The sequence below is a fragment of the Chlorocebus sabaeus genome, chromosome 21 (genome assembly GCF_047675955.1).
Source record: "Chlorocebus sabaeus isolate Y175 chromosome 21, mChlSab1.0.hap1, whole genome shotgun sequence".
Lineage (NCBI taxonomy): Eukaryota > Metazoa > Chordata > Mammalia > Primates > Cercopithecidae > Chlorocebus > Chlorocebus sabaeus.
Genome location: NC_132924.1, coordinates 70875757 through 70891719, shown reverse-complemented (window position 1 = coordinate 70891719; position 15963 = coordinate 70875757). Strand labels below are relative to the sequence as shown.

The 15963-nt window shown below is 36.7% G+C and overlaps 1 protein-coding gene across 7 annotated transcripts in view; it reads right to left on the bottom strand.

The window, feature by feature from the left end:
- Positions 1 to 15963, bottom strand: part of CACNA2D1 (calcium voltage-gated channel auxiliary subunit alpha2delta 1) — a 498706-nt gene that overhangs the window by 122432 nt on the left and 360311 nt on the right. For all 7 annotated transcript variants that reach the window (XM_073009174.1, XM_073009173.1, XM_007982343.3 and 4 more), the window contains exon 7: positions 14790 to 14921. In XM_073009174.1, coding sequence (XP_072865275.1) covers positions 14790 to 14921 — 132 coding nt within the window. The remainder of the gene's footprint in view (positions 1 to 14789; positions 14922 to 15963) is intronic.

The window sequence follows — 15963 nt, the reverse complement described above, 5'->3', positions numbered from 1 at the left end:
ATTGGGACTATTTTCAAGTCCAAATTATTTCACTAAATGTGTACTGCATAGCTCACACAATTTTCATAAGTTTCAATGTTGCTCAATTACTATCATCCCAGAATGGATTCTCCACAGTCCCTAATTTGCACCATGGCTCCAATAACCAAGTTCAGGGTAGATAACTGTCATTAGAAGAATGTGGATTATACCCACACCAAGGTGCCAAAAAATCTAGGAAAGTAAATAGCTGGCCTTTTCAGATTTTGAGTTATCTGCTCCCGAATACCACTTTTAACCTCGGAAATACTCAAAATACAGGAACAAGATTCTATGTTAGCCAGGGTGGCACAAATGCCTTAATGAAAAATCTGAAATCTTTGGTATCTTATAGTAAAGTACTTCGAACTCAAATAACAGGCTAAGTTGTGCAGGGTGTGGAGAGTGGTAGTGCATGGATGGATTGTGCTCCAGGCAGTTATGCAGAGTCTTAAAGCTGGCAGAGCTTTTGCCTCCTTCAGCACTTGGATTCCAAGGGTATCCAGGACATTGGGCTTGCAGCTGCTAGATGGAGGGAGAAAGTGTGGAGAAGGCACACTCTAGTCCTAACAATCTCAGGCTGGAAGTGACACATATTACTTTCACTCATTTTCTATTGGTATGAACTTGTCACATGGTCCTGCAGAGACCAAAAGGTGGGAGAAATGTAGTCCCTGCCTAGCCAGGGACTACATTTCTTTTTTAAAAGAAAATTTTAAAAGAAATTTTTATTTTAAAATAAAATTTTTTGAAAGAAAATTTCCCAATGGAATGGGAAGACAGAACTTTGGTGGACAGCTAGCAACCCTGGTCACAGGTACAAATGAACAATTTAAAAATTAGTAACATCCAGTACCTATTAGAACATCAAATTTTCTGTACTCAGCAATGTCTTCAAGTAATCCACCATGGAGATGATGGAGATGAGAATAAGCTAAATTTAGAACCTAACAAATAAATAAAACATACCAGTATTAAGAATTATTTCTAGACTAAATTTTAGGACTGAGGTGGCTTGCACAAGAAATTTACTGGTGAAAAGAACAACTGGAAGTCATCTGGGCATTGTTGTTGATGTTGTTTGTGTTATTAATGAAACCACAAACCTGGCCTGCAGAAATATAATTGAACCCTAAAGCAACTTTTGGGCACTAAACTTGCACCAGGAACAGCAAGCTATAAAAGTTGTTTAGCCTCAAGCACACCCCTTCAGATGTGTCAGAAAGTGTTTTAGACAAGATAGTTACTCCCACAGAACACTACCAGAAACAGAGAGATGAGCTAACCAAGAAATACAGCTTTACGCAAGAGTAGGATATCTTTGTATTTCTTGCCTGATAGAATGGGATAGGGTGAATGGGTCAGTGATTGCTCTGTATTTCTCACTCTCATTTTACAGATGGGAGTTTTTATCATAGTTACGCAGTCGACATGACCAATGAATATTATATATTTGGGCAGCAATAGGAATAGGGTAGAGAAAATAACTGGTACAAGGCTCTATTATAGGTAGTCAAATTAGGAAACATCCTACCTGATGGAGAGAACTGCATGTGACCCAGAGATCCTGGATTTTATTCATTTGTTGGGAATTTGAATCATCTACGAGGAGGAGCTGAGTATGTTCTACATGTGGGGAAAAATGGTATGCACAGATATTTGAAATGCCAGAGAATGAACTGTAACAGGGCTTCAATATGCATTTCCTCCTCCTTCCTTCTAGTAAGAGTCCTCACGACTGCCCTGCCAGAAATTATACTTTTTCAGTTTCTCTTGTCATGATGTAGCCATGTGATCAAATTCTAGTAGATATGATGTGAGCAAAAGTGATATATGTGTGATTCTTCAATCACTCTTGTTGCCTTCTAATAATTTTCCCCTGTCTTCTTTTGGCCTCAAAAGTTTTATGATGGTATTGAGCCCATGTTAACCAGACAGATGAGGACAACAACCTAAAGAATAGCAGATAGCTGAAACCTCAGTTGCTGGACGACACCATGGACCAGGGTTACCCTAAGCACTGATTAACCTATTCAGTAGAAATTTTACTTCAGAGTATTTTTTAAATGTTTCATTATATTGATTATTAAGTAATTGAGTCAGTACCTTGATACAGGTCAGGACTTTTCTCAATCATGCAACCTGGGTCAAGTATTAAAGCTAAGAGAATGCACAGGAGGCAAAATCTTCAAGGGGTGTTTTGAATAACTGACGGAGTACAATAGGAATGTTCGTAACACAAAAAGATGATGAACGCTTGAGGTGATGAGTACCCCCGCTAACCCTGATGTGATTATTACACATTATATGCTTGTATCAAAATTATATACCTGCTATGTGCCCATAAAAATTAAAAATAAAAATAAAAAACTTTAAAAAAATCTACTTCACTGTATTGCTCTCATTCCCATATTTTTTAGGAGAGTTTTATTTTGTCCCCAGGAAACTGCTTATTGCCATATAAGACTTCTAGTGAGTCCCAAGTAAACGGTCCCAAGTAATCAGTTACTTTTGAAAAATGAAAATCATTCCCAGATGAAATTTTCAAATGCTGAATGTCTAAAGCTTTATGGCTTAGAATCATCAAGGAGATTCACAGGCAGAAGGGAAGACTGGAAAGCAAGTATTCCAGGTGAGTAAATGTTCATATGAAGAGTCTATTCTCTTGTCATTTTGAAATTGTCTTCCCGCGTTGGATCTAGCCTAGTGCAGAAATCAAAATCACAAATTTCAGAACCAGCCTACCTGGATTTTTCACTGGATGCATGAATGTATTTAACCTTTTTTTTTTTTTTCCCCAGTAAAATGGGACTAATAATGCCACTTACTAGGATTATAGCTAAGGCGTAATGAATCGTGCATATAAACACTTAGAACCACATTTGGCACAAAATAAGCACTGCATTTACAGATACCTGAAACAGTATCACTGAGTCACTGGAACTACTTACAGATTAAAGATTTTTAAAAATAATAGATTTTTATAGGATATGCTTAGGTGTTAACCACTTAAAAGTATGTCCCTGTGACTGGGGCTTGAACATGATACTATTTCCCCATCCGACTCCATCTCCCTGATGCAAGCTGGTGTTACACCATCAACAAAACTTTCTAGGACTCTAAAAACTGACTTCACGATATTAACCTCAGAAACCTCATGGAGAATACTGTCATACATGAGAGGACAGGATGGGCAAGATGTGCAGACAGGGACCTAGAAAACAGTAACTCTATGTGCCTTAACGTTCTCCAGCTGCTTGTTCTCCTTGTTTTATTTTTAAAATTCTACTCTAAAACTCTCAGTTATAGTACTTATGATCTTGACTCGTTTATCTAGCTTAAAAAATACCTATTATACACTATATACACGAAACTGTGTTAGGTGATATGAGGCACACAAATGTGTAATTAACTATCTCTCACTGCATAGATTGCAATGGTTTTTAAAATAGCATATGCAAAATAAATTCTGGAAGAAGCTAAAATTCGCTATCTATTGTAACATATACCAAAGCAAAATTATCTGAGAGAACAAAATAAAGAAAGATTGCTTTTAGGCAAGTCTTCATATGTTGGTATTTTAATGTATTTATTTTATTTTAATTTTTTTTTGAGATGGAGTTTCACTGTTGTTGCCCAGGCGTGAGTGTAATGGTGTGATCTCAGCTCACTTGAACCTCTGCCTCCTGGGTTCAAGTGATTCTCCTGCCTCAGCCTACCAAGTAGCTGGGATTACAGGTGCCCACCACCACAACCAGCTAATTTCTGTGTTTTTAGTAGAGATGGGGTTTCATCATGTTGACCAGGCTGGTCTCGAACTCCTGACCTCAGGTGATCCGCCTGCCTCGGCCTCCCAAAATGCTTTGATTACAGGCGTGAGCCTCCACTCTCGGCCTGCATTTTATTTTGAATGAACGATAAGATGCAATTGACCAGAGATGGGCTCTAGGAACTAGGCACACAGAGATACAAAAACAAAAAGGCAGATTTGTAGAATAGAAAATAAAACAAAAAAATTAAAAGGGAGAAAATGTAATACAGGGGTAAACAATGAAGTTTGAACTGGCCATTAAGAGATAAAACTGGAGATGTGGATTGAATTAGAATCTTTGGATAGTCTCAATGTCATGCTAAGAGAGCCAGATGCCATTAACCAGACAATGCCAGCTTGTATAATTCAGCAGACAGCTGATAATCCAACTCTACCCCATATCACTTTTATTGCTTTTTTATTTTTTTAGATGGAGTCTCAGTCTGTTGCCCAGGCTTGAGTGCAGTGGTGTGATCTCGACTCACTGCAACCTTTTTTCCCAGGTTCAAGCAATTCTCCTGCCTCAGCCTCTTGAGTAGCTGGGATTACAGGTGCCCGCCACCACGCCTCGCTAATTTTTGTACTTTTAGTAGAGATGAGGTTTCACTATGTTGGCCAGGCTGGTCTCAAACTCCTGACCTCAGATGATCCTCCCTCCTTGGCCTCCCAAAGTGCTGGGATAACAGGCATGAGCCACTGCACCTGGCCCTCCACATCATTTTGAAATAATTTTACTAGCTCTTTGCTTGCATTATATTTTAGTGTGTTTATAAGTTTTCATCCACCTATGAACTCCTCCAGAAAAAAAAAATCTTCTCTTACTGGTATTAGAATCCTCAGGATATCTCAGTTTCTTCAGAAACAGGAGTTCTGTCTTGTTCTTATCAGTCTTTCCTCCTTTGTTCAGACTTAATTACACTGATTTAATCAAATAATTTTGAATTTTAATTTTGTTTCTGGGCAGTGAGTCTCAGTATTTAGGATATTCAGATGATATCACTCTATTGGTGGGAGAATGACTTTGATATTTCCACTGTAATATTTCCAGAAGTTTTTTCTTTTCTTTTTTTTTTAATTATACTTGTTCTGGGGTACTTGTACATAACGTGCAGGTTTGTTACATAGGTATACATGTGCCATGATGGTTTGCTACACCCATCAGCTTGTCATTTACATTAGGTATTTCTCCTAACGCTATCCCTCCCCTTGCCCCCCATCCCCCAACCAGCCCTGGTGTGTGATGTTCCCTTCCCTGTGTCCATGTGTTCTAATTGTTCAACTCCCACTTATGAGTGAGAACATGCGGTGTTTGGTTTTCTCTATTTCCAGAAATTTTCTGTAACTTATAAACAATGGGCAGAAACCCATACACAGATACATGGTATTACAGCCAAGGATAAATCACCATAATTAAAAAAAAAAAGCCCTTTTAACAAAGTGGATTACTGGTAATACTGAAGATGCCAGATAATACACTTAAAACATTTTTACTTAAAGTGATACCTGTCTGTCAGCAGGAGTAGCAGTCAACAAGGACAAGTTGGGTAGTTAAATGAAATACTCAAGAAAGTAAATGGTACACAAACACTTAATACTTTAGATGTCCCATAATGCAGTCATTAAGTGACTTGGAAATAAGCATGAGCACAGTAAGTTCTATGAGGCAAGTGTTGGGGTGGACTTACTGGGAAATAATGTTACATATGTGCTCCATAGAGAAAACCATGAAGTCTGACAGAGAAACATGTTTCTTATTTTTATAAGCAAATACATTCAATTAGATGACAATAATGACATCGCTAAAAACATAAAACAAACTATGATTCCATGGGAACGAGTTTCTTAGTTTTGTAAGTCAAACTCTTAGATGATGGTGATAGTGATAGATTTCTTTGAAAAGTTTATATTCAGCATACCTGAGAAGGTGCTTGAAACATCTGATTTTTTGACAAAAAATCTTTTTCATTTTTCATAATCAAGTATACTGAACATAAATGAATTACACAGCAAAGATGTTCTATGAATCTAAAAATGAATGACATAAGTATAGTAATTTGGTAACACATAAAGAAAAAAGAAACAGATTGAGATATGTATCTTAGAAGTTGAAAACAGCTAAAGTTTTGTAGCAATTCTTATTTACATATTTTGCATATAGTGTTATCCCCAGTCAAATTACAAATGGCTCTCATTTTCATATTGCCATCCTGTTTACCTACTTTAATTTGTGAGCAATAAAATCAATTATTTAGTCAGTTTAGGTATGACTGAATCCATGGCTGACCATAAGGTGAACAATTATTACAACTCTGTAATAATCTGTGAAAAATAAGACAGATTCAGGTAAGAGATAAGGTTATACAAAATGCAACAAAAATGCTACAGAATTGTCTTCATAATCAGGATGAAATCAGAATTTTAAAACAGTGTATCATCCTTTTGTGTATGTATAAGATGCATCCCATACACAATACAATTGGTGGATAGTATACAGCAAAGAAAACCATGTAATACGAGACCAGCGCTTGAGCATAAACAGAGCTATTTGTACCCTCTTGTCAACACCTCAAACTTTACTGTTCTAAGTTAAACTCATCACTTTACTCCCAAAATAAGAACTTTTGATTGTTAATTTTAGTAAACAGCTTTGATATTCTCATCCATTCAGCTTAAAAAATGATACTCAACTTAGACTCTACGTCAGTCATTAAATTCATGTTTTTAAAAAATGAAGTCTGATATCATCATTTCTATTTAAGAATTCTTAATTCCTATTTGATCCCTTGTTCAGATCTTTAAAATTCCACATCTGACCATTAAAATAGCATATCCTCTGGTCAAGTTTCCCCATGTCTTTCTCCTTCTAATCATAATAATAAGTGCTTTAATCATAGCATTACAGTGCCCAAAATGTTTGTGGCACTTTGCCTACACATTAAATCCCAAACCATTCTGACATGCAAGGCCATATAATCTACATTAATAAACCTTTTGATTCAATATTACTTTTTCTATAACAAACTATTGGATTAACTGACCGCACTAGTCTCCAACAGTAGTTGTTCATCTCCTTGTATTTGTACTTTATGCCATTCTTCCCTCCAGAAACATTTTGCCTTTTTTTCTTCACTGACTTGATTTTCAATCCAAAGTTCATAAACCTCTTTTATGACTCTCATCCATAATGACCTCTTCTTTTACAAAATTTCTATAGCAAATCTATTGCTACTGTCTATTTAAGTGACTTGGCATTTAATCATTTAATAATTTGTATTGCAATCTAAATTTAAGACGTATTTAATTTAGACGTATAAGTTTTGACTCCCTAGATTTGAATTTTCTAAAAGGCAGAAACAACTTGTTATTTTAAAACACAAATGTGCACATAGTAACCATAGCAGAGATGCTTTTTGTTCCCCAATATCTCTTTTCCTATTCTTACTTAGTACAGCCCCCTGCCATTTAGCTGGATATATGGCCATTTTGAAGGTAGTTATGACCAAGAGACCACTAAATTCTGGCCAGAAACAAAAGAGAATGTTTTATATGATTTCCGGGAAGTTCCCTTAAAAGGGGGGGCACAGAACAACACCACTCTTTGCTTCCAATAAAGAGCACAAGTAACAACAATAAGGCAGAGGCCATGCTCAGAGAAAGACAGAGTAATGAGATCTGGGGTGCAGACCCCTTATTTGTATAGTTTTCCTACCTGCCACAGTCTATGTTAACTCTGATTGACATGAGTAAAAACCCTTACATAGTGTTAAAAATCACTATTATATATCTTAGGTTCCTTTATTATAATCTCATAGTTTTGAAATTAACAAATGAGGTAGGGCAGAGAAAGAACAAATAGTAAGACATTAAGTAAATTTCATATGGAGATGAAGTAGATTTTTAGTTTTCTCTGTTTTTTAATAAATACAACTAATTGTCTAAAAAAAAGAATAAGTGATGGCTACATTGGCATTTCAATAAGCCACTGATTCCTAATAACAATTCCAATTACTGCAACAATTGGTACAATTTCAGGAGACATTAACAGGTGAAATGACCAGTTAGTACCTATGGTTTTTACGATGAGTAAGAATTCACAAAGTTGATAGCTATTGAAAGCAATTTTTAATAGCATTGAAGTTAATTTATATAATAAATTAAGAGCTTCTAAAGGAAAGAACTTGCAAGATAAACTGATTTTCCAATGAGCACATATTCAAGGAAGACATCATTAAATATGAGTTTCTAATCATATCTATGCCATGAGCTAGCTGTATGACTAGGACTAGTCACTCTACTTATCCTGCAAAACAAAGACTGTGGATGTAGCAAACGCTACAGCAGGCTGTAAAGCAGATAAAATTAATGCTTGCTTTGGAAATCATTTTGTTCAACCATCCCAAGTTACCAATGAAGAAATACGTAGACTTCGTTGAAGTAAAAAGTGAAGATGATGACAACTTTTGTATGAACCCAGAACTCCTCATAGTCTACCTACCTTCCAAGAAGGAGAGGAGAAAGAGAAAGAAGAGGGTGGAGAAACAGGAAAACAAGAAAAAAGAAGGGAGAAGAAAAAGGACAGACACCAATGATTTTCATAGCTTATTTCCATATACATCAACGAAATTATAAAGCAGGTTAATGTTCAGTCCACGGACAGACAGCAAGAGTTTAAATCTCCACTAATTACGAAACTACTTTTTTGAGTCAGCATTGCATAGGCACCTTTATATTACGCTAGCTCTAGAGATCTCACTGGAAGTCAGTGTTTCTACATTTAAATAATCTGATAAATGAAAATAATGAGAGTACTCTAACTTTCCCCTACATCTGGGCAATATACTCCAAACAAATTTAGTGCTTCTTATTCTCTTTTATTTTATTTATTATTATTTTTTTTTACATTTTTTTTTTATTATACTTTAAGTTCTAGGGTACATGTGCATAACATGCAGGTTTGTTACATATGTATACTTGTGCCATGTTGGTGTGCTGCACCCATCAACTCGTCAGCACCCATCAACTCGTCATTTACATCAGGTATAACTCCCAATGCAATCCCTCCCCCCTCCCCCCTCCCCGTGATAGGCCCCGGTGTATGATGTTCCCCTTCCCAAGTCCAAGTGATCTCATTGTTCAGTTCCCACCTATGAGTGAGAACATGCAGTGTTTGATTTTCTGTTCTTGTGATAGTTTGCTGAGAATGATGGTTTCCAGCTGCATCCATGTCCCTACAAAGGACACAAACTCATCCTTTTTTATGGCTGCATAGTATTCCATGGTGTATATGTGCCACATTTTCTTATTCTCTTAACAATTCTACAATTTAAGCATTGTTGTCCTTCTTGTTTCACAGCTGAGGTCAATGAGGGTTTTCCAAAGGTCATCATCACACAAAGTTTACTGGTGGAGGTGGGGTTTATATTCTGGCTGTTTGGTTAAAGAATATAATTACTGTGGAATCTAAAAAAGTCAATCTTGGTTGGGTGTGGTGGCTCACACTTGTAATCCCAGCACTTTGGGAGGCGGAGGTGGGTGGATCACCGGAGGTCAGGAATTCGAGACCAGCCTGGCCAACATGGCGAAACCCCGTCTCCACTAACAATACAAAAATTAGCCAGGCATGGTGGCATTCATCTGTAATCCCTGCTACTTGGGAGGCTCAGGCAGGAGAATCTCTTGAACCCAGGGGGCAGAGGTTGCAATGAGCCGAGATTACGCCACTGCACTCCAACCTGGGTGACAGAGTGAGACTGTCTCAAAAAAAATAAAAGAAAAAAGTTGATGTCATAGAATACAGAGTCTAATGGTGGTTACCAAAGATTGGGGTGGTTACAAGGGAGGAAGAGATGTAGAGATGTTGGTCAAAGGACGTATAATTACAGTTAGAGATCAGGAATAAATTCAAGAGATCTAATATATAAACGGTAACTAGTTAATGATGATATATAGGCCACAATAATAACTATGTTAGGTGAGGCTTTGTTAATTAGCTAGATTTAACCATTCTACAATGTCTGTGTGTGCGTGTGTGTGTGTGTGTGTCAAAACTTGTACATGATATTATCTTTCAATTAAATTTTTTATTTTTTATTTTAATTATTATGGGTACATAATATTGATGGGGTTAAATATATATATATATTGCTCACCTGCCTCATGGTATGTGACTGTGCTTTAAGTAGCATATTAATAATCAACAAGAATATATTTTAGATTCTGTTGTGAATCAGAAGGTTCTAGTTCCTGCAAAACATTTTATTTTCAAAAGCTCTGTAGCAAGTATTCGCTTACAAAAATAAAAATTGGTAACTTACAGAATTTAAAAATGAAAATTATAAAATTCTATATATCTGGCTGAATAGGCTTTGCTTGATCTCTACAATACTGTGATGTAATGAGGAAGCTGACTTTCCGATATTACAAATATATAGAAACTGAAAACCTGAAAGAGAAGGTTGATGAATTTAGCAAAAAGAAATACAAAGACAATCAGTTAAGCTTGAATTTCAATAAAAAATAAATATCTTCTTAGTAAAAGTGTATCACAAATATTGCATGAAGCATACTTACACTAAAAGGTTCTTCATTGCTTATTTGAAATTTACATTTAATTGGACATCCTTTATCATATCTGGCAACCCTACAGAAAAGTGACCTAAAGCCATCAGCTAAAATCCATCTCTTCTGACCAGTTTCACTATGTGGTGTTGTTGCCTGACTTTATGGCTTAGTCACGTTTAGATTCCTTCCAGAGTTCTATTTCAGTTTCCTTGTCAACTCACTGTAAGCTTCAATTATGTTCTTTAATGTCCGAGATAAAGAGAAAGCTGCATTTAGGCAAAATTATTCTAGTTGACATGCACTATTGTAGAAATACCCACTGTTTCCTATTTTCAAAGTACTTTTCATCATATTATCTCATTGATCACAATAACCCCCAGGGGATAAAATGAGGAGTTATTAATATTCTACTTTTTCAAATTTGATGATTAGGTCTCAGAAAGTTTAGGAGACCTACCTAGGTTCTCACAGCTGGTAGGGAGATCCTAGCCTGAGGGTCAAGTCTTCTATGTAAAAGTTCAATTAAGTAGAAGTAACATATATGCTGTTTCCACTTACTGTTAAGATAATTAAAATACTGAAAGACTATTTTTGACCTCCGGTTTAATATACAGTAAACAGGGGTGAGTCCTTCTATATTATTTTGCTTCTATCAAAATGATAAAATCAGAGAAGTATATATAGTCTGCCAAAAATTTTTTAATCACGTCATTTAAATAAAGCTTTAAACTTGGTTGTTTTTGTGTTAAAAACACAGTCTTACAAAAACAGAAACACAATCAGGCACTTTTAAAATTATGACATTGTCTCGATGTCTTTACTAAAGACTTGGTTCTATTATATCACTATTGTCATAAAGAGCAACTTGGTAACAGATTCACTAAACTAAAATCGATTCAAGTGTATTCTATAGCAGTCAAGTGGGCTATTTTAAAGACCTTCCTGTGACAGGTAAATGAATTCAGCCTCTTATTTGGTGAGTCAATTTGCTTGCCAAACTCTCACTTCAAACCTAGGTATTAAGAGTGGGCACAGGGGCCGGGCACGGTGGCTCAGGCCTGTAATCCCAGCACTTTGGGAGGCCGAGACGGGCGGATCGCGAGGTCAGGAGATCGAGACCATCCTGGCTAACACGGTGAAACCCCGTCTCTACTAAAAAATACAAAAAACTAGCCGGGCGCGGTGGCGGGCGCCTGTAGTCCCAGCTACTCGGGAGGCTGAGGCAGGAGAATGGCGTGAACCCGGGAGGCGGAGCTTGCAGTGAGCCGAGATCGCGCCACTGCACTCCAGCCTGGGGCACAGAGCCAGACTCCGTCTCAAAAAAAAAAAAAAAAAAAAAAAGAGTGGGCACAGGGTTGCTTCCCTAGCTAATGTTCTGGAAAGACTGATGTAGGACTCTCCTCAGTCACTGTGGCCAGCCAGAGATCTCCAGTCAGTGATGCCCCTGCCCCATCCTTGTTTGGGCCCGGGTTCACTGCAGGAGATACCTCATCTACTCTGCCTGCTGGTCAGCACCCGGCCTGCGCCTCTGCCTGCTGGTCAGCACCCGGCCTGCGCTCTGGCGTGGATCCCACAGTCATTGTGACTGTGCACCCAGCCTGTGGCGGGAGGCGGTGTGTGAGCAAGTGAGTGCAGGCTCTGGTCTGCCATTCCAAGTGCTGGCACAGAAGTAGGCTGTATGTGGGGCTTGTGGCTAGACACGGCACATTGTAAGTGACTCCCGTGGTGGACTCCGGCACCTCGAATGGGGAAACGTGCTGGCACCCAAGCAGAGGTGCCTCTGACCCCAAAGCACATGTGTCGGGCAGCTGCCCCCCACCAGCAGAAGGCAGAGGGCTATAGTGTTACAACTTCCTTTGTACCCGCATTTCGTAGATTCTTGTCACACTTTCAAAAAGAATGAGGTTATGCTGACAATGGAAGGCTGGGGAGGGTGGAGAAGAATCTTATTGAGCAATGAGAAAGCTCTCAGAGGAGAAGGAATGTAAGGGTCATTGCCCACCTGAGGTCAGATCATCTCTTGCTCAGTGTGGTTGGGTCTGGGGCTTTCATGGACTCAGAATGGAGAGTTCCTGTTGATTGGTTTGTAAGTATTCAAAAAAGGCTAAAACAAAGGCACCACTCAAAGGTGGGCATGACAGTGTAAAAAAAACAATTAGAAAAGGGTAGGTATATGTGAAACAGGTGAAGAGCAGGGCTCAGTCAGAGGAAAGCACATCAAACAAGAAGAGAGGTTCTCAATCTGGTCCAGGGATTTACCAGACTTGCAGCTAGGCTTTAAACTGTCTTCGGCTTGAAGGTAGTGTTTCACCGGAAACCCGCCCCATCTTCACAGAATTTGTCTGTCTCCTGCCTCTATCAAGACCACATGAATTCTGCTAAATATCTAAATATGTTTTCCAAGGTGAAGCAAACAAATGTCAACACATTTGAAAATACATGATTAGCGTTAAAAAATTAAAGCCATCATCCCTCAAATAGCATTTGAAATTAAAGAATTACAGAATATGTTTTATTAGTAATTTTTAAAGTTAACTGCTAGTTGTGAAAAGAGCCATTTTTGAAAGGTGTTTACAATATAACTTATCTTTCCATCCACCTCTTGATCCCCATGTTTTATCTCCCATTTTGGATGCATTCTTTCCTTCCTCTCCTCTTGTTTTTCTCTGGTAACCCTTTTCTCTCTTCCTCTACATCATCATTTTCTCTCTGATACTGGGCTCTTGGTTGCTCATTATCATCCTAATTTTCTTTTAATTATCATTTCCTTCTTTGCCTTACTTCTATATGGAATATTGTTATGATAAATGATATATGAAAAGACTTAAAAGCTACATAATGCTGTAAGTTGTTGACAAATATATTCTTATATTTGTATATTATAGGATAGGACATCAGATGTCTATTTCCTATATTTTAAATTATATCAGGTCTTATAATTTATAAATGTTTTATAAGACCTGATATAATTTTAAGGTTTATTACATCAGATTTATTATGTGCACGAGTAGTGTTGTCTTTTTCCTTTACGTTATCTAAGTATTATATACTCAAATTTTAAGTCTTCTGATACATAGTATTTAACATGTTAATAAACTAACAAGATTATGTCTAGAAGGGTTCTACTAAAATGAACAATATTTCATAAAGGGAAAATTCCCCTATTATAATGATAAACTATGTGATATATTACCATCAGATATTAATACAAATATTTAATTATAATTCATTTTTTCAATATTTAATACAAACTTGGCTTCTCCTAGTGTGTTGGACTTATGTGGAAACATTATTACTGATTTTACCATCTGGGATCTGCAACCCTGTCCAAATTATATGGTCTTTACCTACTTTGAGTACCGTTAGGTCTATTGATATCCAGATACTTACATTCATTGCTATAATATTACAACCCAAAGTTATGCTTTCTAATTTTTATTAACCCCTATTTACTGCTGTGACTTTTTATATGAATAACTCAATTTATTAAACATGTTTAGGACACCCAAGTCTCAAGAAGAATTATGCTATTTAAAGTCATACTGTAGCCATTTAAAGCCAAATTACCTAGCATGTATCCCATAACTCAGATCATGTTTGAGAAAGAAAATGCATTTTATGTTTTTCAGCTTGCGTTAAAAATTGGAGAAGTTAAAAACACCAACAGACATTTCACTTAAAGTGTTTTCAGGATGTCCTAGGAATTAATTTTTCATGTTTTGCTATAGAAATTACTATTTATTTCTCCTTACTTTTTTATAATAATACATATTTATAAAAAGACTTTTTCATTTTAATATAAAACATATTCATCTTCATCTTCATTGAGTATATACGATCACTGAAATGCACTCAGAAGTAATACAACCTGACACATAAGAAAAACTATATTTTCTTTGTGATTTCATTTTATTTCTTGTCCTACTCATTTTAACAGATCCACATCTACTGATTAAAGAAACACATTAAACTTTTGTTACAAATTTCAATCACAGACCTAAAACCTGAAGATAAATATTTCAATTAATTTATAAAAATTCAATTCAATTCTCTAACATGACTCACAGCTTGGTGCATGCTGAGCAGTTAGGCCTTTATCTCAGAGCTGTTTTAAGATTGATGGTAATTTCCTGTTCCAGGTATAGAACTAAGGATACCTGCTCATGGTCTCACAGCAGCATGGCCTGATTCCAGGTACTAACAGCTCCAGTTGCTCCTTAAGTATTTCAGTTTAAAGTGATTGTGGTCAATCTAAAGCCATGTAAAGAGGAATATTCCTTCCTTACATAAGTAGTGTGATATAGTCATCTTTTTCTTATAATATCAGGGAAGATAACAGAGTATTCTCCAGAAACATTGAGGCTATAACTTGACAATGATTGAATCACTAAGCACCTACCTGGATAATATCGAGCCAGGCCAGTGGCACTGCCAAAAACCTGCCACAACAGTGAAGGGTCTTCCTCTCGATTTTTTTTGAAAACTTCATCTAAGGCACTTGTCCAGTTGAGTTCATTTAACACAATTGTTGCTAACAAAAAAAAAAAAAAGAGAGAAACAATTAATTCAAATTTATAATTAAAAACTGAATCTGTCTTCATTTATTTAGAAAATAATATTAAATATGTTCATTGTTCTACTTCTAAAAGAACTCTAATCCAGTGGTTATCAACATTTTCGACATTTTAGAGGACAGTTTGACCCTACTACTAACATGTACACGGTATTCACTGAAAGATGATAAATCAAGACATTTATCCTCTGGAAAGAATTTCTGAAAACAAAACTTTATATGACAGTGGCCCTAGTGACATTTTGGCCTAGGTTATTCTTTGTTGTGAGGTCTAATCCTACCCACTAGACACCAGTACCTCCCCACCCCCAAGCTGTGACAAGTGAAAATGTCTCCAGACTGTCAGACGACCCCTGTGGACAAAATCCCTCCTGGTTGAGAACCACCGTGACACATAAAATATGAGGAGGCATGAGTGGTGTTCCTTTTTATCCTCGGAGGTAGTTCTGAGGAAAACTATGGGGCACATTAGGACAGAGTTTTAAGACCACAGTAATCAACTATTGATGACTCTCTGCGGCAGAGCAACATAAATTAGCCTGCTAGTTTAAAAAAAAAAAGTTGTCATTGAGCATAGCTTATTAACTATGTTTACATAACAAAATTGTATGTATTTTAGTAATGAGAAAATCTATTCAGAGGCTTGACAATATCAGTGTTAGAAACCAACCAGCTGACACTTTATCACTACCTTCATAAACAATAGTGTTTCTTTCCTCCTGGTTAGTTCTATTAATAATTAGAGCACGGTGCCGATAAGGGCCAGGTGACTGATTTTGATACGTATTTATAACTAGAAACTGATCTTGGCTAGGTATTACAAACATATACCATTCATTACAATGAAAGCGAAGCAATTATAATGCAGGATATAATCTAGGTTAAAATAATACATAATTTATAATTATGGGCCTTCATGATCATAACTTCTCAAGTCTAGCATATTAAAAGTTGAATTGGCCTAATATAATTTTCTCTCTACACAAAAACATGACATAGA